Source organism: Saccostrea echinata, unplaced genomic scaffold (genome assembly GCF_033153115.1).
Source record: "Saccostrea echinata isolate AGI-Se365-2 ecotype Australia unplaced genomic scaffold, CSIRO_AGI_Sech_v1 ptg000002l, whole genome shotgun sequence".
In the NCBI taxonomy this organism is placed as follows: Eukaryota; Metazoa; Mollusca; class Bivalvia; order Ostreida; family Ostreidae; genus Saccostrea; species Saccostrea echinata.
Window position 1 is genome coordinate 12033216 of NW_026889751.1, and position 25348 is coordinate 12058563.

General features: G+C 33.9%; 2 protein-coding genes across 2 annotated transcripts; both read right to left on the reverse strand.

Annotated features, from left to right (window-relative positions):
• Positions 1 to 220: 220 nt before the first annotated feature.
• On the reverse strand, positions 221 to 4764 carry LOC133172828 (DET1 homolog). The gene is made up of 4 exons (XM_061307687.1): positions 4675 to 4764; positions 3283 to 3605; positions 889 to 2078; positions 221 to 459 (listed from the first exon to the last, which is right to left on the reverse strand). The coding sequence occupies exons 2-4, from the start codon at positions 3595 to 3597 to the stop codon at positions 273 to 275; spliced, it is 1692 nt and encodes a 563-aa protein (XP_061163671.1). The 5' UTR covers positions 3598 to 3605; positions 4675 to 4764; the 3' UTR covers positions 221 to 272.
• A 741-nt stretch (positions 4765 to 5505) lies between these two features.
• Positions 5506 to 23359, reverse strand: LOC133172931 (uncharacterized). The gene is made up of 22 exons (XM_061307786.1): positions 23014 to 23359; positions 22730 to 22890; positions 20264 to 22669; positions 19917 to 20083; positions 16248 to 16383; positions 15094 to 15155; positions 14655 to 14923; positions 14309 to 14505; positions 14002 to 14095; positions 13069 to 13210; positions 12774 to 12861; positions 12491 to 12552; positions 12195 to 12274; positions 11104 to 11233; positions 10813 to 10885; positions 10470 to 10543; positions 10142 to 10325; positions 9725 to 9817; positions 9558 to 9609; positions 9178 to 9327; positions 8872 to 8959; positions 5506 to 8302 (listed from the first exon to the last, which is right to left on the reverse strand). The coding sequence occupies exons 1-22, from the start codon at positions 23304 to 23306 to the stop codon at positions 8264 to 8266; spliced, it is 5040 nt and encodes a 1679-aa protein (XP_061163770.1). The 5' UTR covers positions 23307 to 23359; the 3' UTR covers positions 5506 to 8263.
• Positions 23360 to 25348: the final 1989 nt, after the last annotated feature.

A 25348-nucleotide genomic window follows, 5' to 3' on the forward strand; every position in this document is an offset into this window, starting at 1 on the left:
ATCACAACAAATAAATTAAAAACAGTCAAACCGAACTCAAGGGGACTAAGAAAATACTTCGACATAATCGAGGATTCAAGATATTCAGGGTAAAATACTTAAGGAATAAGTAGTTGTGACTTCAACATATCCATGGTATTTGAGATATCCGTTTTCGAGATACCGAAGTTCAACTGTATTATAACACTTTAGTTGTCATTAATCAAAACAAACTCTGAAATATTGGGCAAATAAATATTAATGCTAAATACATTGTTCTGATAGTTTCTTCTTCAAAAACAATGTCTGATATGAAAGTTGACAACATATTCTGCATTAGTCCTTTGAACACTTATGGCAAATGGTTCTCTTGGGTGAAATGTGAAAGCGACTAGACGACGAGCAGTAGGAGATGGGTTTTTACCCAGCATTCCTGCATAGATTTTAAACTTCAGTAAACCTGAATCTCTGGCATAAAACCTGCAAAAACAAATGGAAAATTTTTGCAAATAAATATCTGAAAAAAAAATGGTACAATCCAATGCATCATACAGAGAGGTATATTTAGATTTACAACTTGTTTGCACTCACCAGGTAGTGAAGAAAAAGACAACCTAAGTCATGAATCAGTCTGTGAAAACTTGACATAACACACATATATATACAGTAAAACCTAGATATCTCAAACTCAGTGAGGAGGGAGGGGGGAGGGAGGGGGGAGGGGGGTGAAAAAACTTTTGGATATCCAAGGATTTAAGATGTTGAGGTTTAAATACATAGAAAAAATGGTTTGGACTTCCAACTCACTTCATCATATCCAGGATATTGATGTTTTGAGATATCAATGTTCAACTGTATTGGATATACCAAAGGTATGCCTGATGTACATATAGAACACTTATACATTACCTAATTGGGTGATCACCACAGGCCTTTGGTCTCTCCATCATGGACACCCACTTGTCGTCGTAACTGAAGAGAGCCAGGTCAAGGTATGGACTACTGCTGTAGGATTGGGAGCTGATAGGAAGCTGAGCCAGGAGTCTCTTCACCGCCTCAGTATGGCCACCAAACTTAGCATTAATAATAGTGTGCTTGAACCTCTGCTGAATTTGTCGTGCATGGATGTTGCTTGAGGCAGAACAAGGGAACTGAGATTCGCTGTGCAGGGCTGCATTTCTGAACAAGTCACAGAAATTTTCAAAGAGCTGAAGAAGATTTTCTGAGGTATTTTCAAAGACAGCTAATACTTCTGTTGTGATCATGTTGTAAACAACAAAGAAAGAAGGTTGGGAGTTAGGGTCCTGACATTTCAAGGTCACCACATCTTCACTGGCGTACTTGATCAGCAAATGGTTTTCATCCAGAAGCTGCATCTTCCACATCCTCAGTACTTTGAACTGATCAAAATATTGATAAAATTTACGTAGTGCGTAAGAAGTTCCCTCTGCCTGTGCCCTGTGAAAAAGGAAAACCATGAGTCTGTGTTTGAGTGAATTGATCGTCTGCTCTGTATAGGGCCTGATGACTTGACCAGAACCTCTTTTGTTGCCCTGGCTAAAGAATAACTGGTCATCTTCATAACAGAATCGTCCAATGCTCCTAACATCCACAAACTTTCCAGTAGGAGTAACATGAAAGATATGAATGGTCTGTTGTTGGACAGATAAAATAGCTAGTGTGTTCTTATACAAATATAATCCTTGATTGTGAGATAGGAAAATCTTGTCAAATTTGAATTGGCGAGTGTCACACAATATACCAGTTTCCAAGTCTATTATATGTAGGGAATAGTCCTCTAGTTGATACTTGTGGTTAGGAGACATGGACTCGTTATTCTGATAAATGTCATGAAATAAAGGATGGGGGTCCTCTGGGATATTCATAGCTGATCCAACAATGACGTAATTTCCATTGTCAGTAAATAGACTGCACTCCCTATTTAACTGTTCTCCATTCTTAGCAACTAGAGTTTTGTGTCTCAATTTGAAGAATCTGCCAAAGAGTTTGGAGCGAATGTTGACAGAGGCCTGATCATTGTTCAATGACATGAAATCTCCACGAACATTTTGTAGCAAATCTTCAGCAGCAGCAGAACCCTATAAAGATATTAAATATATCAAATCCAATTTCTTGTAAAAATGGGGGGGGGGGGATAATGGGGTGGTGGTGATGGTGTGGTGTTAATTTTTAAAAGTTAAATATTCTATGAATAACAAAGTAGTTATTTAGAAAACCCTCTCATTTTTAATTGTTTTGATGACAAAATTGCAAGGTGCTCTTTCTCTGGACTTGAGAGATAGTAGGGTTCAATGTACCAATATCGCAATACACAACAAAAAAATTGTACTCCTTTTTGCAGTACAGAATCTTATACCTATGTATCACAATATATAACAATGATAACATCTGAAGCAATTCATGCAATTTCTTTCTAATTTAACCTAATGAAAGTGATTTCAGAGCTTATGAAATGTTACATAATGTATTTGTCAATTTTATGAAATAATCTACAACTTTTATCCTTTAAAGGTGGTTGGACACAGATTTGAAGTTAATATTTTCTCAAGTTTTCGGTATAATATCATGACTTATATATTGCTATAGCATTTCAAATGGAAATAAAATAAAAAACTTATTTTATCTGGAAATTATTGAAACTACAAATTTCGGGACGCATTTGATTGATACATCCTAGCACCTTTAACAATGCAATAGAGGATTTTTCATCTGAGAAATGAATTTAATAGCTTCCCAATTTATATGGTACGAACTGTGTTGGGTCAGTTTACGCTTTATAAACCGTGAAGCAGTTTATAAAAAAGCATAAACTGTTCCAATCCAGTTTATACCATATAAATTGGGTAGCTATTAATTAAATTCATTCCTCATAATTTAATTTTCATTCATTTATTGTAAGAAGATAAGATGATTGCCCTTTTAAAAATAACTTCAAATTGCACAAAATAATATAATGTCAGTCAGATTGATACGTTTTTGACACAAGTCATTGTGACATAGTCAACACAGTTTATTTGAATCATATAAAGTAATTTTTTATCCAATCAAATGGCGCGTTACAACCAGAATTAAATTATTGCAAAATAGAGACAAACAAATTATATTATATAAATTGTGAAAGATGAAATACAGTGTTGCAATATTTTTCATGATATAGTCCTAGTGTATCATGATATGCTTTAGCCATTAAATTACACATTGTTCTTGAACCCCCACCAACCTTTTACCCCCCCCCCCCCCCCCCCCCCCCCCCCCGAATTTGATTTTGAAAGCTTTTCTAACCTGAAAAGTGTAAATCTCCAGTGAAGTCTGGTCAGAAGAAAAGGCAATGAAATATCTGCCATCTGGTGAGAACTTCCTCAGAAAGCATGGTGGCTTCTCTACATTCACAACAGTGTAATTAGGGAACACATTTGTGTACAGTGAGCGTACTTGATGGAAATGGGTCCCAGGGTGCGAGGCATGTGTTTGTCTGTGGAACAGCCTGTATACAATATTCTGGTTACTAATCCTCCTTGGGAGAAGTTCACTCCCCTCATATCGCAGTCCTTGTCCAGTTTGATATGCCAAGTTATGCGAGGACATGCTTTTTCTCATACTGCCCTCTGGAAACATAACCATAACTCATATCAATTATACTGTTTGGAGTATCTTCTTTCAAATTTGTTACTTTAGTTTCAAGATGAGCCTGGGCATGAATGTAAGTACCAAAACATGATAGACCTATATGGATCACAATAAATTTACATGCAGTTTTCCAAGAATTGTACTACTGAGCAAGACAGCCTACATGAAGATGTTAGCCTATAATCATTATGTTGAAAACTTACTGACTTGCTCCTATTAAAGGCATGTGTAAAACTGCAAATCCACCATGGCGTGGTACTTGAAATAAACACAGTCTTTACCAATTAAGGGCGATTCCAAATATTTTTTTTTAAGTTTTCATCAAATTGGTCTTGAAGAGGATTTAAAAATGCCCTTTTATTAAATTATTTCGCTATTACATTAAATTGGAATGAAAGATGGCAACTCATTTAAACTTAATTATTTCCAACAGCGAAACAATTTAACCAGCAATGTTTTTTTTCTGATAATAAATATGTATCATACTAGTTAGTGATGCATATTAAAGAGTTAACCATGTTTATGGTGGTCTACAGACTGATTAGTAACAATTATACATCTGAAGTTTTACGTCTGATTGGTTGTTGATTGATTAGACACTTTATTATTATATGTTTATGTTTATTCACCAATCAAGGGCCCTCAGGGGGCATATACAATTATTTCAGAATGATTACATATAAATAATATTAAAGTATATTGTAATATGAAAGAATATAAATCATATCTATCATGAGGGTACAAATGAAAGATGCACAAAAGCACGAGTAGGATACTCATGAAAATGCAAGATTTGCAACATAATCACAATAGTCTGAAACTGGATCAAAAATATTGAGTAGGAAGAAAACTAAAGGAAGTTAAAGAAATTGACAATAATAGCAGTATGCTAATACATGTATATAGTGTGGCTTGAATACATAGGGCACCAGGGGACGATGCCTCTGCATAGTCAATCTTACTGACACACCTGTACCCTAAGTATTCAAGACACTACTCATTCAGAATATGTCTACAATGTTTCGAGTACTCGATAATGCAGTTTACCTGTTACATCTTTTGTATTATTGTAAATATTACAAGCTACAAAAAACAATCAGCACTAATTATCCAATGACAGGGTTTATAAACATCCAATATATTTCATTATTTGCATTTGTCTGTCACTCTCTACTTTCTGTTTTGGTATCAAATTAACTCGTACATTGACCAACTCGTATTGCGTAAATTCATAACAACCCATTTTTTTTCCCATCAGTACCTCTTTAAAACATTTCATTATTATTTTGAGAAATTAAAAACAATTAGTCTGAATTTACATACTTTTTGGTAAATACATTTCCTTTAATTAGAGACATTAATGTCATTATGTCTCTGCTCAAACATAATGAAAACATATATACTTATTTTTTGTGAGTTGAGATCAGATTTAGTTTACAATATCGTCATTTGACATCAGACTCTAAAATTCAAAATATCCTTTTAACAGGATTCCAGCACATCAATAAAACCATTTAATGAACGTGGAGCAGGGATCCAAGTCTGTGTAAAGAGGCAATAGACTCAACCCAGCCTATCCCTTTTCTTTTTTTTTGGGGGGGGGGGGTTTACCAAAACATGTATTTTTTTTAATATAAAAAAGGGAAACAAGCTAAATGTGTAATAAATATTATTTAACCTGCACATAACACCAACCCACCTCCCCCCACATTTGCCCTTGTGAAAGGGGCCTATGGGGAATGACAAAATATCAAATTTACCTCAAAAGTTTAATCCAAAATTTGAATGAGAAATTTGTTCTAACAATATACATACAATTTCATTCTTTAAAAGCTACACATTCATGGTAGGGATGGAAAAATAAAAATAAAATCAGTATTTTATCTGACTTTTTATTCATATAAATATATGTATTCATGAAAAAAAGTACATAATCACAAATCTGCTCTCACAACCAAAATCAATTTCCATTATCTCCATACAAAACTTTTTATCTAACAAAATGGATAACATTAAAGCTTTGCTCCAGTGTGGATATAAAAAAACAAATAAATACAAATGACAATAAACAAGAGACATAAAATCACTAAAATGCCTTAAAGTTATAATAATGGATCTCTTTTAACCATGTCATATTCAATGTAAACTGGACATCTTAACTCAGTTTAAATCAATTAAAGCACACAGTATTCCTCTGACGGTTTTGTTGCAGTTTCTAAATTTTCAGTTTCAAATTTCTATGTTTATCAATCTCTATTTTTAGTCATCTACTGTTCAAGTAACCTTAAATTCACTTTTGTAAATTTCATGGTTTTGTACAAGCAAAAACATAATGCTGCATTCAGCATAAAAAATTCATTACTATAATAATTTGTTTCCATAAAAAAATATCATTAATGGAAATCCTGTTTTGTAAGAAAGTAAATTTTTATTCCACAAATTGGGACAAGTAGACAGAATTACAATTTTATAGAACAGATTATGACTATATCCAGGAATTCTTAAGATCCCCTAAAGGTTACAATAACTTTTTTTTTTTTAAAATTAAATTCAGCAGTGTTATTTCATGTACTCTAAGCACATTTATTCAGATCTTTGAAGTCTGTAAAATTTCTTTTTCTTGTTTATAAAATTTGATTCTTTTTCTTGCCTATTAAATTTGATTCTATATCTTGCTTAACATGTTCATGCTCTAGATTATTTACATGATTCATAAAAAAATCTCAACATGTTGAGACCATCAAAAAAAAAAATAAAAATAAAAAGGAAAAAAGAACAAACTGAAAGCATTCAATACATGTACAGAAAACATATTGATGCACTGCATATCAATTTGGCATAAGCATGTACCTATCTCTTATAAGAAAATGAGATAAATTCTTGCATAGATAAGAAATAAAAGCTTTACTGAACTCCAGTTCAGTAAGAACACAACCTTGTCGAGGAATTTGATAACCAATGCTCAACACTGGATATAAAGAATGCCTTTACCTCTGCTTTAAATGTAAAAATAATAATTACTGGCATATTCCAAGGCATTGGCAATTATACTCACAAAAATTTACAATCAATTAGTCTAATCAGAAATATCAGTAAATTGTTCAAAAACTTGAATATCAACTTTGGCATGTAAGAGGTTGGAACATTAGGTGGGGTCATGAAAAATCATCCATGTTATTCACCATACATTGTACATAAAAGGAAACATATTAAACAAATTTCACTATCTGTCAACAGCATTTCAATTTATGGGTGTAATGCAGACATTTACTAAATTCTACTTTGAAATGTAATGAAATGTAAGATAAAAATGAAATTCTGTAATTACTAAATCCCAACCCCAAACTGACCTACCATCACAACAGATCCAAAAATTTAAATGCAAAAATCTATAGACAACTACCAAGGTAAATCAATATGAATCAAGAAAAGTGACTAGTCCTCTAAAATAGAGAAAAAAAAAAACAAAAAACAAAAGAAAGTAAACCAATATCTTCAAATATGAACCATGATGGTATTTCATTCATGAATCACACAAACCTACTCCTAATCAACAGCTAACATTTGGAATGTCTGTGATTTTTGAGCTGCATGATCATTAACCTTATCCTGAATGACCATTGAATATATAACTGGAAAAAATGGAAAGTTTCATGGAAAAAAAAAATGAATGTAGGGATAACAAGAAGTCTGTAAGCCAATGTTCACCAGTAATACCCCCACTCTGATGTGAATATACACTCTGATGTGAATATACACAAGTTCAGTTATGGACATACACAGGGATGAACAAGAAGTTGACATCAGATTCGTACAAAAATGAATCCCACCAATGATATGCCTAAACAAAGAGTGGGTTAAAATTTCATGCATCTGCTATGAGTAGTTGCTGAGAAAACTGAGACGAAAATTTATTATACATGTATGGTACGGACAGGCGCACGGATAAACAGGAAGTTGATATTTGATTCGTACAAAATTGAATCCCACTATATGGCATGCTTAAAAAAAGAGTGTCTTAAAATTTCAAGCATCTGCAATGAGTAGTTGCTGAGAAAACAATGATGAAAATTTGTTATGTATGCACAGATAAACAGATAGTTGATATTGGATTCATACAAAATTGAATCCCACCAAATGGCATGCCTAAACAAAGTGTGTGCTAAAATTTCAAGTATCTGCAATGAGTAGTTGCTGAGAAAACTGCGACAAAAAAATTTGTTACGGACAGACACACACACACAAAGACACACAATGGTAAAACAGTATATCCCCCTCTCCTTCGGAACGGGGGTATAAAATGATGAGAGCTCACAGCACTAAGTGTTTTAACAATCCATATGAAAAATGGAATGAAAGAAGACAGTAAGATCTGGTATATAAAATAAAAATCTATAAATGCAAAAAAATATCTAAAATCACAGTAACAAGGGAAATTGCATATGCATGAAAAAATGCATCAGTTAAATACAACCCTATAAAACAAATGCTGACTGTTACACAACCACAGGTTGTACTGTTTCACTGCTGCATTAAGAGACCATATACTTCAAAGTAGACACTCATATCCATACTATATTGCCTTGCTGTAGAATGAAATGGGTACCGGGTAACTAATTGCCTTTGGGTTTCACATTCATTGTCCAAGCATTCCTTTACTTGCCAGCTTGTCCTTCTACAATGCAAACACAGGTATAAATGTTTATTTAAAATGATTTAAATTTTCAGTACTGTTTGAGTTGATATTTTGTCATTTTCAGTCAAACCTCATTATTTCAAACTTGGAGGGATTGAGAAAAAACTTTGAGATATCCAAGAATTCAGGATATTGAGGTTAAAATACATAAAGGAAATGTGGTTGGGACTTAAACTCACTTCAATATATCCATGGAATTTGAGATATATATCAGTGTTCAGGATATCAAATTTTCAACCACAGTTAAACATTGTTATCTCAAGCCCTGATATCTTGAATACCATGGATATGTCTAAGTGATTTTGCAGTCCCAAACACTTCTTTACATTTTTTAACTTAGTTATCTTGAATTCTTGGATATCTCAAAATTTAATTTCTGTCAAGGTGGAGATAACAAGGTTTGATTGTATACATGTATATAAATTTGCAAAGTCAACTGATCCGATATTTTAATACTAAACTTAACTATGAAACATTTATACATTGAAATGTATAATTTTAAAGTGTTAGTAGGTAAACATATTGGATCTATATATTTAGTTACTAACCAATCCCCCTCGCCGGCGCACTCTGGTGTTTGGTTGTTGTAGTTTCTTTTCCCTGATTTGTTTCAGACGTAATTCCTCCTGTTGCACTCTGGAGGGGAAATCAAAAAATAAAAGTTCATATTTAGTGTTTTTAAATAACCATTAAAGAATATTTCAACAGTTGAATCTATCAAAGTGTCTAGATATCAAAAAGATTACATGATATCTTTGATATGCATATCCACATTTCTATTGACATCAGATACATTACATGTAGATGTTAATACCTCCAAGTATTATGTCGTTGGAGAGATTTCTAAAACTCACCTTAATTTGGCGACATACTGCTGCTCTTTTTTCCAGAGGTCCTTAAAATCATGACAGAAAGAGGACCACAGAGAGAAGAAATATTCCGGCGTGACCTCCTTCTCACCAGACTTTGGTTTCACAGTGTAAAACATGTACAATGAGGCAAATCTGAAACAGAGATCCGACGGTTTCTCAGCTTGTTCTATTATGTATATAAAATGATAACACATGTAGAACTTTGTGCTGACTGCAGTTTTTCTTGTAATAGTGTTAAATAGATATATAAATTTTATGTTGGGAAGACATCAGGTGATAAAATTTAAAAACTGACATGTACCACATTCGTTACATATTGAGCATGTTTCTTTCAGGAAATAACAAAATCTACCAGTACTTACACACTCTTTGCTTCCTTTAAATTCTCCTCCTGTTCTTTAAATTCTTCTTGTCCTGTAAAAATTAGACTTCAACAATTTAGAAGAATTCAGACGACAATTAATTATCCCAACCTATAAAAAATTCTTGTACTATTTACAGGTACAGCTGTAGAACTGTATACACCAACCTTTGTTAAAGAAAGTCAACATAATATCCTTAAAGGGCTGTACATATTGTGGACTGGAGTTCTTTATCACCTTCTCAGCCCTTTTCTCTGCAGCTGAAATGTTCGTAAAATTATATAACATTTACTGCGAATTCACTTAATGTCTTGTACATGTATATATGAAAATATACATGTATATATTAAGGAATACAATATATAAAATCTACGATAACTTGTTGAAAAATAGATTTATCCACCAAGTATCTAAATATAACACATTTACAGTAAACTAGAGGTACTGTGAGCAAGTTCACAAAATGATACCTCCCTGCTGCAGATTATTTTCAATTACTTTTCCAAATCAAACATTATACACACCAAATAAACTGATGTGAACACTTATGATGGTGAACTGTCAAAGCAAAGTTACATTTTTACCACTGAAATCTTTCTGGATTCTTTTGAGCTCCTTTTCAATATCATCAAACTGGACTAACATGGCCTGCGTGACATCACTGTACTCGGGAACAGGAAGCTTAGCCTTCTCTGTCCCGGCTAGATCTCGCTCAAACTTTGACACGTAAGTCGACACAATGTACTGGAGTAGAGTCATTCTGTTATCCTGTCAATTTAGATTGTTATTGAAAATTTTCAGAGATCTCAAAATTAGTTGTGGGCTTGACAAAGAAACTATAATTGGCAACTTTTTGTATTAAACTTTAAATTTTAATTTTGTTCATTAATTGATATCAGTCTTTTCCTATACCTTTGTTTTCACATCTTTTAGTTTGGCCAGGATTTCTATTCCAAACCCATCTGCCTGTCCTCGAGACCTGTTTCCTAGAATTCAAAATGTTTAACTGAAACACAGCCTTCTTCATACAAAAATACAAATTTATAATACATCAACCCGTTTCTTTTATGCCAATTACATTTCACTTCCAAATTATTAGTCTGCACTTGTTTGTCATCCAGCCTTCATACTTCTACCAGTTATCATCCAGTCTTTACTAACTCACTGCTTATGTCCATAGAATTTCACAACTAAGTTTTCAGTTACATGTACTTACCACTTGGTCTTTACTTGCTACCATTTAGTTCTAACTTACCTCCATTCATGTAGTTTCCTATGGCTAGCACTATACCCAGTATATCTCTTACACTCTTCCCTTGGATCAACATCTACAAGAAATTAATATATATATATATATATATATATATATATATATATATATATATATATATTTACCATTTCATCTGAACCTTATTCAGTTTTTATTGGAAAACAGCTTACTTGGTAAATTATGTATATAATTTTGGATCCCATGTAGGTAATTCAATTTCTCACTGTCAAATTACAGAGGTTTTCTCTTGAGTCTATAAAGCTACAAGGCACTCACCTGAGATGTCATTTTGAGATTGTTTAATTTATTGTCTATCACAGATATGCTTTCTTGGAAGCTTTCTTGAAATAACAGACAGAAAATTCTCTCTGCAAAGTCAGGAACTTGGTTGAGATCAAACAAAAATCTGTGAAAAAAAAACCCCACATTAAATCAGTTGAGAAGTACCATAGCCATTGTTCTGGTGGTGGTTAATTCTACTTTCCATTACCAATAAATTCACAGCAAGAACAATGATCTGTATGAATTAAAAGAATAAAATTATATCTGACAAAGACATGCATGCATATTATAGAATTGTGTTGCCCACAATTGATTTTGTTGATGATACTAAAACTATATACAGTTGACCTTTGGTATCTCTAGTACTGGTATGTAAAATACCATGGCAAAGTTAATCAGTGCTCCTGACTTTTTTTTTCAATTAAACATGTGCATGATTAAAAAAAACTGATATATGAAACACAAAAGTGTGAAATACCCAACTTACATCAAAATTAAATTTAAGTTTGCATCTGAAATCACTAACTTGTCAGGTAAAGTAACTGAACTTACTAGCTGATCAGGAAAAGTATCTGAACTCTCTTACTGATCTGACAGGTAAATTATCTGAACTCACTTTCTGATCAAGTAAAGTATCTGAAGTCACTTTCTGATCAAGTAAAGTATCTGAACTCACTTTCTGATCAGGTAAATTATCTGAACTCACTTTCTGATCAGGTAAATTATCTGAACTCACTTTCTGATCAAGTAAAGTATCTGAACTCACTTTCTGATCAAGTAAAGTATCTGAACTCACTTTCTGATCAGGTAAATTATCTGAACTCACTTTCTGATCAAGTAAAGTATCTGAACTCACTTTCTGATCAGGTAAATTATCTGAACTCACTTTCTGTAATCTACTTATGAGTACTGGCAGTAATATTGCATTGAGAAGTCATTAATCAGTATCTTATCTCACTTATTGACAAATAAAGTATTCATACTCACTCCTGATTGGTGAAATATCTGAACTCTCTTACTGATCAAGTCAAATATCTGAGCTCAAAGATTGAGCAGTTCAAGTACCGGTATTAGACTTCACTTACTGATCAGGTTTATCCAGCATAACATCTGGATTCTTATCTACATGTTTCTTTAGTTTCTTCATTTCATCCTCATCAGCTCTCTGAAAAAGAAAATCTATAAATCAGAAGTTTTCCTTCTATTTCTTTTATGTGCATGTTTTGGTCACACAAGTAAGTTTCAAGAATGTGATCATTATTTAAAACAAACAATGTATGCTCGCTCACATAATCTTCTCAAAATGACTAAATGGTAAATATATTATGCATGAAAGGACAATTCACACTTGATCTGAATGAAGATATTGTCATCAACTTACACTATCATAAATGGTTTTTAATTTCTCTATGTCCACACAAGATGTATCACAAGTCAAGATAGCTGCACAAGAAAAAAAAAATCACTGTTATAGTACATCTTAAAACACAAACAAAATATTTATATGTACTGGTAACTGTGCATTTTTAAAAGAGAGTTAATATTGAAAACTGTGTCCCAATTCTACCATCAAAATAAAAGAAAAATAAAAGATATACAAGATTTTCTTTTATGTCACCAAGACTTTGCCTCATGAAAACAAAAATGATTCCCATTAAACTTACCTAATTCAATATCATTAATATCCACTCGTAGACTAGATAACAGGATCCCTACCAGCTGGGAACGCTTAGGGCTTAATACCTTGGCAACCTGGAACATTAATTGGTAACATCAAAACTTGTTATCACCATACAACTTAATATTTTTGCCATGTACCTCCTCAGTTTATGTAATTTTAACAAAATACACTTGACAATTCCAGTTTAACAATAATTTCTTCAAATTAACTGAGTTACTGTCTTAATGAGATTGTATTGAGATGTCATCAATCAGCTGCTAGATTTGACCTCTGCTGACCTGTTTGGCTGGAGATTTGGTCCGGGTTTTGCTGGCTTTTTGAGAGGCTTCTGATGGAGGCTTACAGAACAGTTTGTCCACTTCTTCCACATCAATGGCCGCCTCATCAATCTCCTCCCACACCAAACGCATGTTGTTCAAGCTGTACATAGAAAACCACAGTTAACTGTCTGAATAAAGTACAATTTATATACCGTAAATACTCGTCTATGTCGCTTTTTTGGGAGTTAAATTTTGGTCCAAGATTCTGTGTCCAACTTATAGGCGAGTCATAGAAAGATTGGTATTTTTCTCAATGACGAAAGGTAGTATTTTATAAGCAATCCCACGTTGAGCAAAGTCTTTATATATTAAATCATTTATGTATTTTAAAGATTACATAGATTACTGCATAAAGTACAAGTATTTATAAATTCTAATAGTTTTATTTTTATCTAAAGTGTGTGTTACTTATTTTTTAATGATTTAAAATTAAATATCAACGTCATTTTTAAGAAATATTGATTTTATATGCGAGTATATATGGTAAGATTTGTTTACACTAAATAAACCCTCAAAAATGAACCATTCGGACAAATTGAAAGTTTGGACTTACAAAGTAAGAACTATTATGAGTGCTCTCTTAGCAACAATCTACATACAATAAAATAGGCTTATAACGAAGTGCCAGGGATGGACGATTTTGCTTCATTGTAAATGTAATTCGTTATTTACAATACATTTTAAAGCTATGGGGAATGAAAATCATTTCACAGTAAGTGTCAATTCATTACATGTCAAGTTCACTATAAATATGTTTTACTGTATCATACTTACATCATATAAAATTAATTCAGGTAAAATCTGCATTGAATATGTTTGCAAATTTGCACTGAATGTGAATACTACCATACATTACATATATTTGTATTGTACAATGTCTTCAAAACTTACTCTTTATTTTTAGATTTGAGATTATGGACCTGTATCCTCTGCCAGAAGAGTGGTTTCATTGGTGATTTAGTCTGGATAACAGGCTTAAGAGATCCTACAGGAAATTAATGATCAAAAATATTACTTCTCTTGCAGTACAACAGTCAAAGTGCAATGTGTTTTTTTTCATGAAACAAATTTTGCTTATGAACTTCTGAACTGAAATGATTTTTTCCCCCCTATGAAAAGAATTTTAGCACACTTGTTTATGCACTTCTGAACTGAAATGAATTGATCTGATTCCAATAAAATCACACAAAGTTTTCACCTTTTCTGACTACCCCTGGTCCACCTGGCACTGGAGGAGCAGGAGGGGGTGGGGGACCACCTGGTACAGGTGGAGGGGGTGGAGGAGGTGGAGCTCCTATCCCTGGGGGTGGTGGTGGTGGTGGTGGAGGGGGTGGGGCATTGGGTCGTAGTTCATCAGGAGGGGGTGGCATTGACATATCTCCTTCATCTTCATCTCTGTAAAGAAACAAAACTAAAACTCTAAAATACTGAATATGGATAACAAGTGAAACAAAGGCACTTACCAGTATACAGAATCTGTTGTTTGGGGAGAAGCACATTATAAAATCTTGCATAGAAGAAGTTCCTGATATCATATTCCATACCTTGGTATGTCAGGATACTCTCCCTTGATACATTCAGGTGTGATGGGGGTATGGAATCTTTGAGAGGCAGGTGTCCCCGTAACTGCAAATATCTCCCCTCCGGGGGTCATGAAGTCCTGCTCTAGTTGTTTCTGGGCCTCCACCAATGCTTCATTCTGTTCTTTGAGATCTTGTAGCTCTTTCTCGAGCTTGACGATCCTCTCCGTGCTTTCCTGGAGTCTAGTCTGGTACTCCTCTCGCAGGTGATCCACCAAAGACTGGTTCTCTGTCTACAACACACAGAGAAAACCATCAAACAAAACAATTACTGTAAAATCTGCACATCTGTTTGGATATTTTACACATTTCTATTAAAAAACTAACTTTTGGAATTTCTTTTTCAAGTTTTTATGATTATGTTTACCAAAAAGGAACAATCTCCTTCCTCTAGTAAGCATACCTTTAGCTTTTCAACTTCTTGCTGGTATTCCTTTTTTACATTCACAAACGCAGCCTGTTGTTCTGTATCATGGACAAGAAAACAAAATGTTCTTAAAATTGTTTATCTTGAAAATATGCTAACAGACTTTTAAAAATCTCTATTGAAAATTAATTTTCCTTCATTTAAAATTTTGGAAAGACTGGTGGATTAAGTTTTTAACAAAATATTGCAATTATTTTCAAGATGTGATTAAAATGAAACCATTATCAAAGAAATTAAATATACAATGTATTTAATAAAAACAATAATAATAATGGCAAATCTTCACGATTGTATATATATGTACTACAGTATTCTAATAAAATGTATCACTACATAAATATTCATTTATACTTTCAAACTTTTGAACATAAAATGTGCACTTATATAAATGGTTTCACAATTTTTAATGGTTTTAGAGAGTTAATATTTTAAAGAAAAAAAAAATCTCTCAAAGCTTCATGTAAATTGTCAATACCATTGCAAATGTTTTAAAGCTAAAACAATATTATGTTCATTTGTTACATAATAATTAAATCACATTGAATTTTCAAAATCAGCTACAAATCAATTCACAGTTGCCAGAAGTGGAAAATAGTTAAAATTGTATAACTTTTTTTTTCTTTTGAATAAGTTGTATCTTTATGTGTGAACTTCAGGATTAAGACTGATCATTTCAGAGGGGGGAAATGCATAAAGAACATTTGTATATTTATAAAAAAAAACTACTACTCTTAAATTGTTATTTACTGGTAATGAGTAAAATCTGGCAATTTTAACAAATATTTTCATGTCAATTTGACAAGATTGAAAAACAGACAAATTCAAAATTTTAAATGCTGTCTATCAAATAAAGGATTTCCACTGCTAGCAACTTTGAAATTACATGTCATCTATACCAAAAAAAAAAACCAAAAACACTAAAATTCGAACCCTTCATAAACTTTGTGATGTAATTCCTGTAGTAACGCTCTGAAAAGTACCACATTATTTAAATCATATAATGATACTCATTTACAGTATTTCCAATGTTCTAGACATGTAAAATGTTTCATCCCCAAAAAAATCTTTATTATGCTAAAAAATTACAGAATCCAACATAGTAGATATTCACAACAAGAAAATGGCCATACCTGCTTCTGTGTACTTATGTCCAAATTCGTCTTTTTCTGGCAAGGGAGGGGGCCACATAGGGCCAAGTTTTTTAATGTCTACATCCTGTCGGATGGGAGCATTCTCTGTGTGAGTCCAGTAATACATACAGTCAGGCTGGAAAAAAAAAATAAAATAGAGATTGAAAAGAAATTACAGAGATCTTATTATATCATAACATGGAGGCTTGTAACTTGATAAAACTTAAGGTTCTTCATCCCTTGCACACTCATATAAAATTATTTATGATTTTCAAAAAAAAAAAAAAAATCCAATATAGATTCAAAATGCACAAAATTTCAGCATACCTTGCATGGCAAAATTTTACAGAAATGGTCTGTTAACTTAAAAATTTTCTGAGGAATAATTTTCACTAATCTTTGTAAGAGTTATCTACCTTATCAAAGTATCAGTGAACCTTAAGAATAGAGATGTAAACTAGTATTCATCTCCAATATTTTATCTTACTCTGATCAAGCTTTTCTAACTGAAAGTCACAAAATTCCACATTCCAAATGTATGCACTTAAAGATCCACATTGAAAATTAATTTTAAAAAAATCATTTGAGAAATCATTGTTAAAACTCTATGTTTTAGCATTAACACAAATCCATTAAAAATTCTTTTAAAAAGTCATTTTGTTATCACTGTTCATTCATTCAACTGGACAAAGTCAGACTTTTACATTTTGGTACTGTAATTTAAATACCAAATGACAGTATAAGTTCACTTATGACTAAGAACTTTAAATGAATGTCAGTATCACATTTCCCCATCAATAATCTCTCCATATCTCAGCTGCCACTCAATATAAATATCTATGTAAGTGTATACACAAACAATTTTTTACGACCAAAAAGTCAATTTAGCCACAACATAACACTGTCACCACTACAAAAAACCTGCTTGTAAAAAACATATCAATTTCCTAAACTATGGCAGAAATCCCTTATGTCCATATTCAGAAAGCTTGTAAACTTGCTCAGGCATGAAGCATCTCCTTTGATTCATGCATATTTGATAGTTATTCTATATTGTTCATAAAAAATGAATCTGATACGCTGGAGTAACCTTAGAAATGACACTGGAAAGACACTGAAGCACTTGATTATCATTTACAGAATTTTTCACTTCATTACTGGCATATTCAACTGTTCTTCTGACCAACTGGTTAAATAGAGTTTGTCATCATTTCTTCTAAAAACAATTTTCAGGCTTGTTAAATTTTACACTCACTGGATTAACATACTGGATTACAATCTAACAAACTGCAAATAATGACAAATAAAATACCATTTTCCAGACCAGTGACCTTGAAATCTTACAATTTCAATGACAAAAGCTTTTATCCAAGATTTAATAGTAACTGTTTCTGTGTACCTTGTACCAGTATATTTTCAACTTAAATTTTGTTAAAATATCAGAAAAATAAAAACAAAACAAAACAAAGAGGCCCATGGTCCACAACACTCAGTCATCCAAATAAAATTCTCTTCCTAACAATAGAAAATGTACATGTAGATAAATGAAACCCCAAATTAAGGTCACTGATTTGAACAGTTTTAATTTACATTGTATTAAAACTCAATGTTTACTTTACAAATTAAACAAATTGAGGCTATCTTGTTCTTGGGAAATTCAAGATATTACTCTGTAAAACTGTATTTGTGGAAATTTGGTTGAAATCGATCCAGTGGAGAAGAAGTTGAAAATATGAAAAATTTTATACTGACAGACAAACGCCAGATAAACTTCCATCACAAAAGCTCATTTTTGCCATTGTTTTGGTGAACTAAAAAATATTCGAAGTTTTGAATATTATCAATTAAACAAAAAAGTGATGACAAAAAAACCCCTTAAATTAGTCTGATGATGTGAATATTTAAACTTTATGCTATATTATTTATGGGTATGAAATAGGGATGGCAACGAATATTCGAACATTTGAATATTCATTCGATGAGTTGATATTTGAATATGAATTTAAGATTCGAATATTCAGTGTTTTTCAGATTTCATAAAAAAGAAGTACTGGGATTAATAAATTTTGATTAGAACAGTGCTGGAATTATCCCTGTTTAATTTACTAGCGATCAATTCGATTTCGCCGGATTTCTTTCACCACTTTCTTATCTTATAGATTTACTAAATTATGTTGTTTTGAGTAAGGTGTTAAAGAATTATACAATAATCCTTTATGTATAATACAAAAATTACTTTCATAGTTTTATTAGTTACATGTAGACACGATCGGATCTAGAATCGAGAACAACAAAAGGAAATCCTTCTCAGAATATCTAAAAGACGTGAAGAGTATACATATTAAAATAAATTTAATTGATCATTGAATGAATGTCCGATAGAATTAGTCTGTAATTAATGTAAGGGGCTCAATTTCAGAATAAATGTGTAAATTACTTGATTATCCCGGGTTGTACATAATCCTGAATTTTTTATTCATTATCGGGAAATTAGTTAATTATATATGAAAATTTGTCTATGGAAATATTTGTTCATATTTTAAAAACATTGTATCAAAGATTATTATCATATCTCTTATTAGGCAGAATGGCAGATAATTGTAATTTATTAAAAGTATTGAAATCTGAACAGTATACCGTTACGACTATATCTTGCCTTTGGTAAGACGACCGGTTCCTCAGTTGAAGCTACTATACGCAGGTTTTATTTGTTAAAATGGCTCTTTTCTACATTTAAATCAATTATTAATTTCAAGCATTGACAAATATCAAACGGAATTTCTTATTGTACACCTACAAAAGTTTTCATACAATTTTACTTCCAATATAAGTATACCTATGCTACACCTTTCATGAGAGTAATGGGATGCATATTTAAAATAATACAGATTTTATTTATTTTATCGAATATTCGAATATATTCGAAGACTTTCATTGAATATTCGAATATGAATTATTAACAAAATTGACATCCCTAGTATGAAATATGTGTTAACATGCCAACACACACTCTTTCTGTCCTCCCTCCCTCTCTCTCTCTTTTGCTAACAAAATCCACAATCTGTAAAAATGCTAAAGCATATAATGTTATGTATAGATTGTGTATTAAATAAAGAATTTTAAAAAAAAGAAGCTTTATGCTGACAGGAATACATTTCAATCTTTAAAGATTATATACAATAAATTGAATGTGTTAAACAAATTGACCACTTATGACATAATTGGATTTGATCATATGACCTACCCTTATTTACATAAAAGTTTATAAATGATGTCTCATTTCTTAAATATAAATGTATCCTCACATGGTTTCACTTCAAATCAAGAATTGAGAAATCTTCACAAAAAATTGTTATCATGAATAAGTTCCTCAATATTCTTCATTTGTTGATACAGTTATGGGGTCTGGGTCATGAAACTCAATTTTGAAAACTAGTTTGACAATGGGCATTTAAAAAAAAAGTAAATTTAACATTCTTTTCAGCAGGTTTAGCATGGAATAAACTACTATGCATAGAAGTGAAGTCTATGCAATGCAGGCTTTCTTTTTCAATGAATTCCATAACGAAGGAGACAAGCACAAAACTCAAAAATCACTATTACTGTAAAGCATTATTCAACATTTGCAACAACACAAAAGTTACACTTTTTTCAGAAAACTGAACTCACCTTGAAAATTTGTTGGTTTCTACCCTCCTTCTCTGCCATCACCCCTGAGGCAATGAGACATGTACAGAATTGAGTAAGAACCACACTCATGTCGTGTCGCGTCATCACCAACCTAAGGTAGTGTTTGTCATCGATTGTTGACTGCAACCAGTTCAGCAACATCTGACCTAAAAAATGTATCACAAATTGCTTATTCCACCATATCAAACATTTAGTACACTTTATAATCACAAGACAGTATTTCTCAGAGTTATGATTTTTCAATGCGACTGAAACTGTATGCTCTAATTTAATGCTGAAACTGCAGAAATGAAACTCAAATAAACTGAGTAATTTTTTCTAATTACCTTCAAATACTTCAAACTTTGTGAAGTCCAAAGTTCCAGGAATGGACATAGGCCAGCTAACGGCATCCTCCAGGTTATTTGGACGTCTGCGGAGAATTTCTTTTCCTCTGGAATCACTGAGTTGTCTCTTCTCATCACAGAAAACCAATGGGGATGAAGGAGAAGGGGGAAACATTGGACTTGAGGGAGAGGACTTGTTGAGGGGTGAATTTTCCCCTGACAGCTTTCTATTTCTGAACTTAGCATGACCTTTTTCTTTACTCAAGTCATCAATGTCTGTTTCCTGGTCATCACTGCATGAATGGTTGCTGTTGATTGAAGGTGATTGGGGTGTGAGTTCAGTTTTCATGTGTGTGTCTCCAAAACGTTTACTGAGAAATTCTTGGTCTCTGTCTTTCATGGCTTTGTCCAGATCTGTTACTCCAGTCATGCGTTTTAAGGAGGGACTGCTTACGTTAGACTGACCACTCTGCTGTGGGTAACCAGGATGAGATTCTTGTTGACTTTTTCCTTGATAAAGCTGACTGGACTGGAATTCTCTTTGAGGTGGTGTTTGGTTGTTAAAGTTAGGAGGACACTGTTGACTTCTGCCAAAGTCACCAGTAGAATTTTGTTGATTATCAAGTTCAGGCTGCTGCTGATTTTGGAGAAGTTGATTAGGACTCTGACCCATCTGTTGCTGACTCTGAGTGTTTGGAGAACCTCTGTCATAGGAGTTATTTTGTTGCTGAGGACTTCTTCCTCTGAAAGGGCGGCGGCCTTCAACTGGTCTCTCAATCTTCTCCTCAGATGAATAGATAAGTGTGGGGTCCCTCAAAGGGTCAACACTGTTATTTTCCTGTTGTCTATTTACTTGATGTTCCTCCCGAGAATTCAGTGACCGATCTCTTCGCCTTACTTCTACTTGAGGTCTGCTCTCCTTGTCCCTGTTGAATGATCTAGATCTTAACAGTGTATAAGTGGATTGTAATTTGGCCATCAATGGGCTGTCTTTCCCATAAGCATTTTCTCTGTGTGCCTGAATAATAATTTCTGCTTGATTAGAAGCTGGCATACATAGTTCCTTGTTATCACAGCTTGTGTACTGTGAATTTTGACCATCTGGATTACTATTTTTATCTGGAGTTCCAGAATTTCTGTCTTTTCTGAGATTCGCTAAAACTGCAGGTGGTGGGGGCATGGCTTCCCTTCGGCGACCTCTGTCTAAGCTTTGTGGTCGCCTCTGCTTCCCTTCATCAGAACTAGGGGCCTCATTACAATTATGACTAGAAGATCCAATGGATGATTGTACTGAAGCACTTGCACCTCCATTTCTAACTACTGATCCAGTCTGAACTTGAGGCCTTGAAGGTAGAACATTAATATCACCCCTCATGGGTCCTTCCTGTCTCTGAGGTGTGGTCATTGGGGAATTTTGATCCTCAGATTCTTGTTCAGAATCTCTGGTGACATACCTCCGTCTAGGAGTTCGTTGTCTTGAGGCACGTTCACCTGAATTACTTCCTCCCATCTGAGTATCGGGATTTTTGGCAAGATCAGAATTTTCTGATGGCAGACGATCAACACTTCCATCTCTCTGTGGAATTTGTTGTCTTTCTCCACTACTGGCTCTTTGTGGATGTCCCTGTCTGTCATGACTGCGATCACTAGCTGGATATCTCTGTTGGTCTTCATATCTTTGTGGATTAATAATTGGTTGTTCATATCTCTGACTACCACCCCCATACCCCTGTTGATGCAGCTGAGGCTCACAATCATTACTGATAACTCTCTGTCTATCACTGCTACTAGCTCTTGGTTGGAAATTCCTTTGCTGTTCACCACTGTTGTTTCTTTCCCTGTATCTGTGTCGATCAGCACTACTGTCTCTATGGGGATACCCTTGTTGAGTTTGGTCACCCTGCAAGTAGCTTCGTTGATTTACGTCATCTTGATTGAAACTTGGTTTATTTGAGTCTCCTTGAGGATACCTCTGATGACTTTGGTCTCTCTGAGGATATCTTTCTTGACTTGGGTCACCTTGGGGATACCTCTGTTGATTTGGGTCCCCCTGAGGATACCTCTGCTGATTTGGGTCACCCTGGGGATACCTCTGTTGATTTGGGTCTCCCTGAGGATACCTCTGCCGATTTGGGTCACCCTGGGGATACCTCTGTTGATTTGGGTTTCCTTGAGGATACCTCTGCTGATTTGGGTCACCCTGGGGATACCTCTGTTGATTTGGGTCACCCTGAAGATACATCTGCTGATTTGGGTCACCCTGGGGATACCTCTGCTGATGTGAGTCACCCTGGGGGTATCTTTGTTGATTTGGGTCAACATGATACCTTTGTTGAATTTGGTCACTATGAGGATACCTCTGTTGATTTGGGTCACTCTGGTGATACCTTTGCTGATTTAGGTCACCTTGGAGATGCCTTTGTTGACTTGGGTCATCATGGGGGTATCTTTGATGATTTTGCTCACCCTGTGGATACCTTTGTTGGCTAGGGTCACCCTGGGGATACCTTTGTTGATTTGGGTCACCCTGAGGACACCTTTGTTGATTTGGGTCACCCTGAGGATACCTTTGTTGGCTTGGGTCACCCTGTGGATACCTTTGTTGACTTGGGTCACCCTGAGGATACCTTTGTTGGCTAGGGTCACCCTGGGGGGGATACCTTTGTTGACTTGGGTCACCCTGGGGATACCTTTGTTGACTTTGGTCACCATGGGGATATTTTTGTTGACTTGGGTCACCCTGGGGATACCTTTGTTGACTTGGGTCACCCTGGGGATACCTTTGCCTCTCTCTACTACTGTTTCTCTGTCTTCTATCCTGACTACCTGACCTTGGAGAATACCTCTGTTGTCCTCCATCTTCTACCTGAGATTGCCTACCTCCTCCCCCTCTAACATCCTGGTTTAAATTACTGTAATGTAAGCCTCCTTTATCAAAGGGATTAACACCACCCTGAATTGGAGCACTTCTTGCATTCTCAGAAATGTGGAAAGCATCCAGACTCCTAGTTAGATCTTGGACATTTTCTTGTGGATATGCCATTGCTTTAAATTATCAGATTCTTTTCCATCATGATTTGGTTCCACAATACATGTAATGCTGAAATGTAAATTCACCTGCAAAATAATTTAAGTTCTTGAATAATTCATATAAAAATCTATTAAAACATAAAACTGAAATAACAATTGTGGCATATTCTGTACATGTACATAAATTGGCATATTCAAAATTTAGTGCAATCAAGGGATATGGAGTTTTTGGCGAAATCATGAATTAGTGCTACACATGTCTGTGCCATGTATTGTATTAATAAATGATTTATTAGCGGTGTTCATGAATTGCACCAAAGCCACTTAGCCTAATATATGAGGCCCGCTTTTTTAAGTACACATACAGTATTTACTCTATTTACTGTTGTACTGTATATTTTATGTGTCATACATATGGTACACTCTAGTTAGGTCTTTCCACCTTTCTGTGGAAAGACCTATTGAAATTGTTCTGTTTATTATTATTATTTTTATTATTTTTCTGCCGAATGGTTTTTTGTTTCAAAAGTTATCGAAAAGATTTATGGTCCATAAGAATGCACTTCGTAAAAGATTTTTATAGTTGACCCTGCGTATATGAACTTTAACCCCTCAAGTTACAACCCCTTTCGCAATAAAAGCTTGTTATAGCTACTCCTTCGAAACCTTAAACCGTAGAGATACAAAACCTTCACTAATGTCTTTGACTACTTTAGTAGACTCCTCAATCTATTCAGTGAGAAAGGTTGCAAAGACCCCTTTAAAAGTTTTTGATGGTTACGAATAATTAATTTTTTTTAAACGATTAATTGTAGAGACATGGGACCAATGGCGTTGGCGTGTGTGACCTTTGACCTTGAAATTTATATAGAGATCAAAGGTCAAGGTCATTCAAAATATGAGAAAATTAGCTTTTTTAAAATCTCTTTTGTCTTTCAACATATACTGAATATCTTTGCATTTATAATATTTCCTTCTAAAACTATTTCAAAGATTTCATTCTTGTCCCCCAAGCTTGACCCATTCAAAAGTTGTCACCCCTTTTGCAACAAAACCTTGTTATCGCTACTCCTCCGAAACTGTAAACCGTAGAGATTCCAAACCTTCATCAGTGTCTTCGACTCATTTAGTACTCTCTTCAGTCTATCATTGCAAAAGCATTCTTTGAGTCCCTTGTATGAGTCACTGCCCCTGAAAGTTTATGCTGCTTGCATTTAATGAACTTTTTTTCAAAACGGTGTATCCGAGAGACATGGGACTAACTGCATCGGCATATTTGGCCTTTGACATTGAAATATAGGTCAAGGTCAAAGGTCAAGGTCATTCAAAAACATAAGAAATTCCTTATATATGTGTAAAATATGTATATAGCAATTCACCAAATGACCTTGACCTTTAACCTTGACCTTGGATCAATGGAAAAGTAAGGACATGCATCCAGCTCCAGTATCAGGAAAAAACATAGAAAGTAAAGATTTCTTGGTTGTGTGTGTGTGTGTGTTTTTTTTTTTTAATGACCTTGACCTTTGACCCTTGATCCAAAGGTCACAATCAGGCTTAAGGATGTGGAAGTAGTTACAATTCTTAGTTTAAAAGAATAAATAATTCATCCCCCCCCCTTTCTTAAAAAAAAAAAATCACATCAACAACAACGTAGAATATTTCTGGAAAATTCAAACCAGACCTCGGATCGACACCATATTTGTTACAAATGTAGTATAGACCTCAGAAAAACTTTCTGGAGAGTTTTACGGTGAGTCTTTTAAGTTTATAGAAGTCATAAAGTTTCACGGCAAAAACTACAAAAAAAGTTCTGTTGTGTTTAAAATTAAAGTGCAGGTGAACGAAGAAATGAACTAAACCTTTTATCGGCTATTTCTTCAGATGTCGTTAGTAGCATTCGATTCTCCTGATATGATACGACATTTTAATACCAAGCATCCTCTCTTTCTTTTACATTGGGAATTTATTTGATTTTTATTTAGAATTAATCGGTGTCCAGAAATAGCAATTTTCGATAGATTAAAAACAATTCTCGCTTTCATTGTCGTTTTT

Excerpts from the sequence above, each read along its gene's own strand:
- LOC133172828 (XM_061307687.1), bottom strand. The coding sequence starts at position 3,597 with ATGAGAAAAAGCATGTCCTCGCATAACTTGGCATATCAAACTGGACAA. Across the intron at positions 2,079-3,282 it reads TGGAGATTTACACTTTTCAG|GGTTCTGCTGCTGCTGAAGA; the intron begins GTTAGAAAAGCT and ends ATATCTTTATAG. Across the intron at positions 460-888 it reads TGTGGTGATCACCCAATTAG|GTTTTATGCCAGAGATTCAG; the intron begins GTAATGTATAAG and ends TTGTTTTTGCAG.
- LOC133172931 (XM_061307786.1), bottom strand. The coding sequence starts at position 23,306 with ATGGCATATCCACAAGAAAATGTCCAAGATCTAACTAGGAGTCTGGAT. Across the intron at positions 16,384-19,916 it reads GAAACCAACAAATTTTCAAG|CCTGACTGTATGTATTACTG; the intron begins GTGAGTTCAGTT and ends TTTTTTTTCCAG. Across the intron at positions 10,544-10,812 it reads AGGAAACTACATGAATGGAG|GAAACAGGTCTCGAGGACAG; the intron begins GTAAGTTAGAAC and ends TTTGAATTCTAG.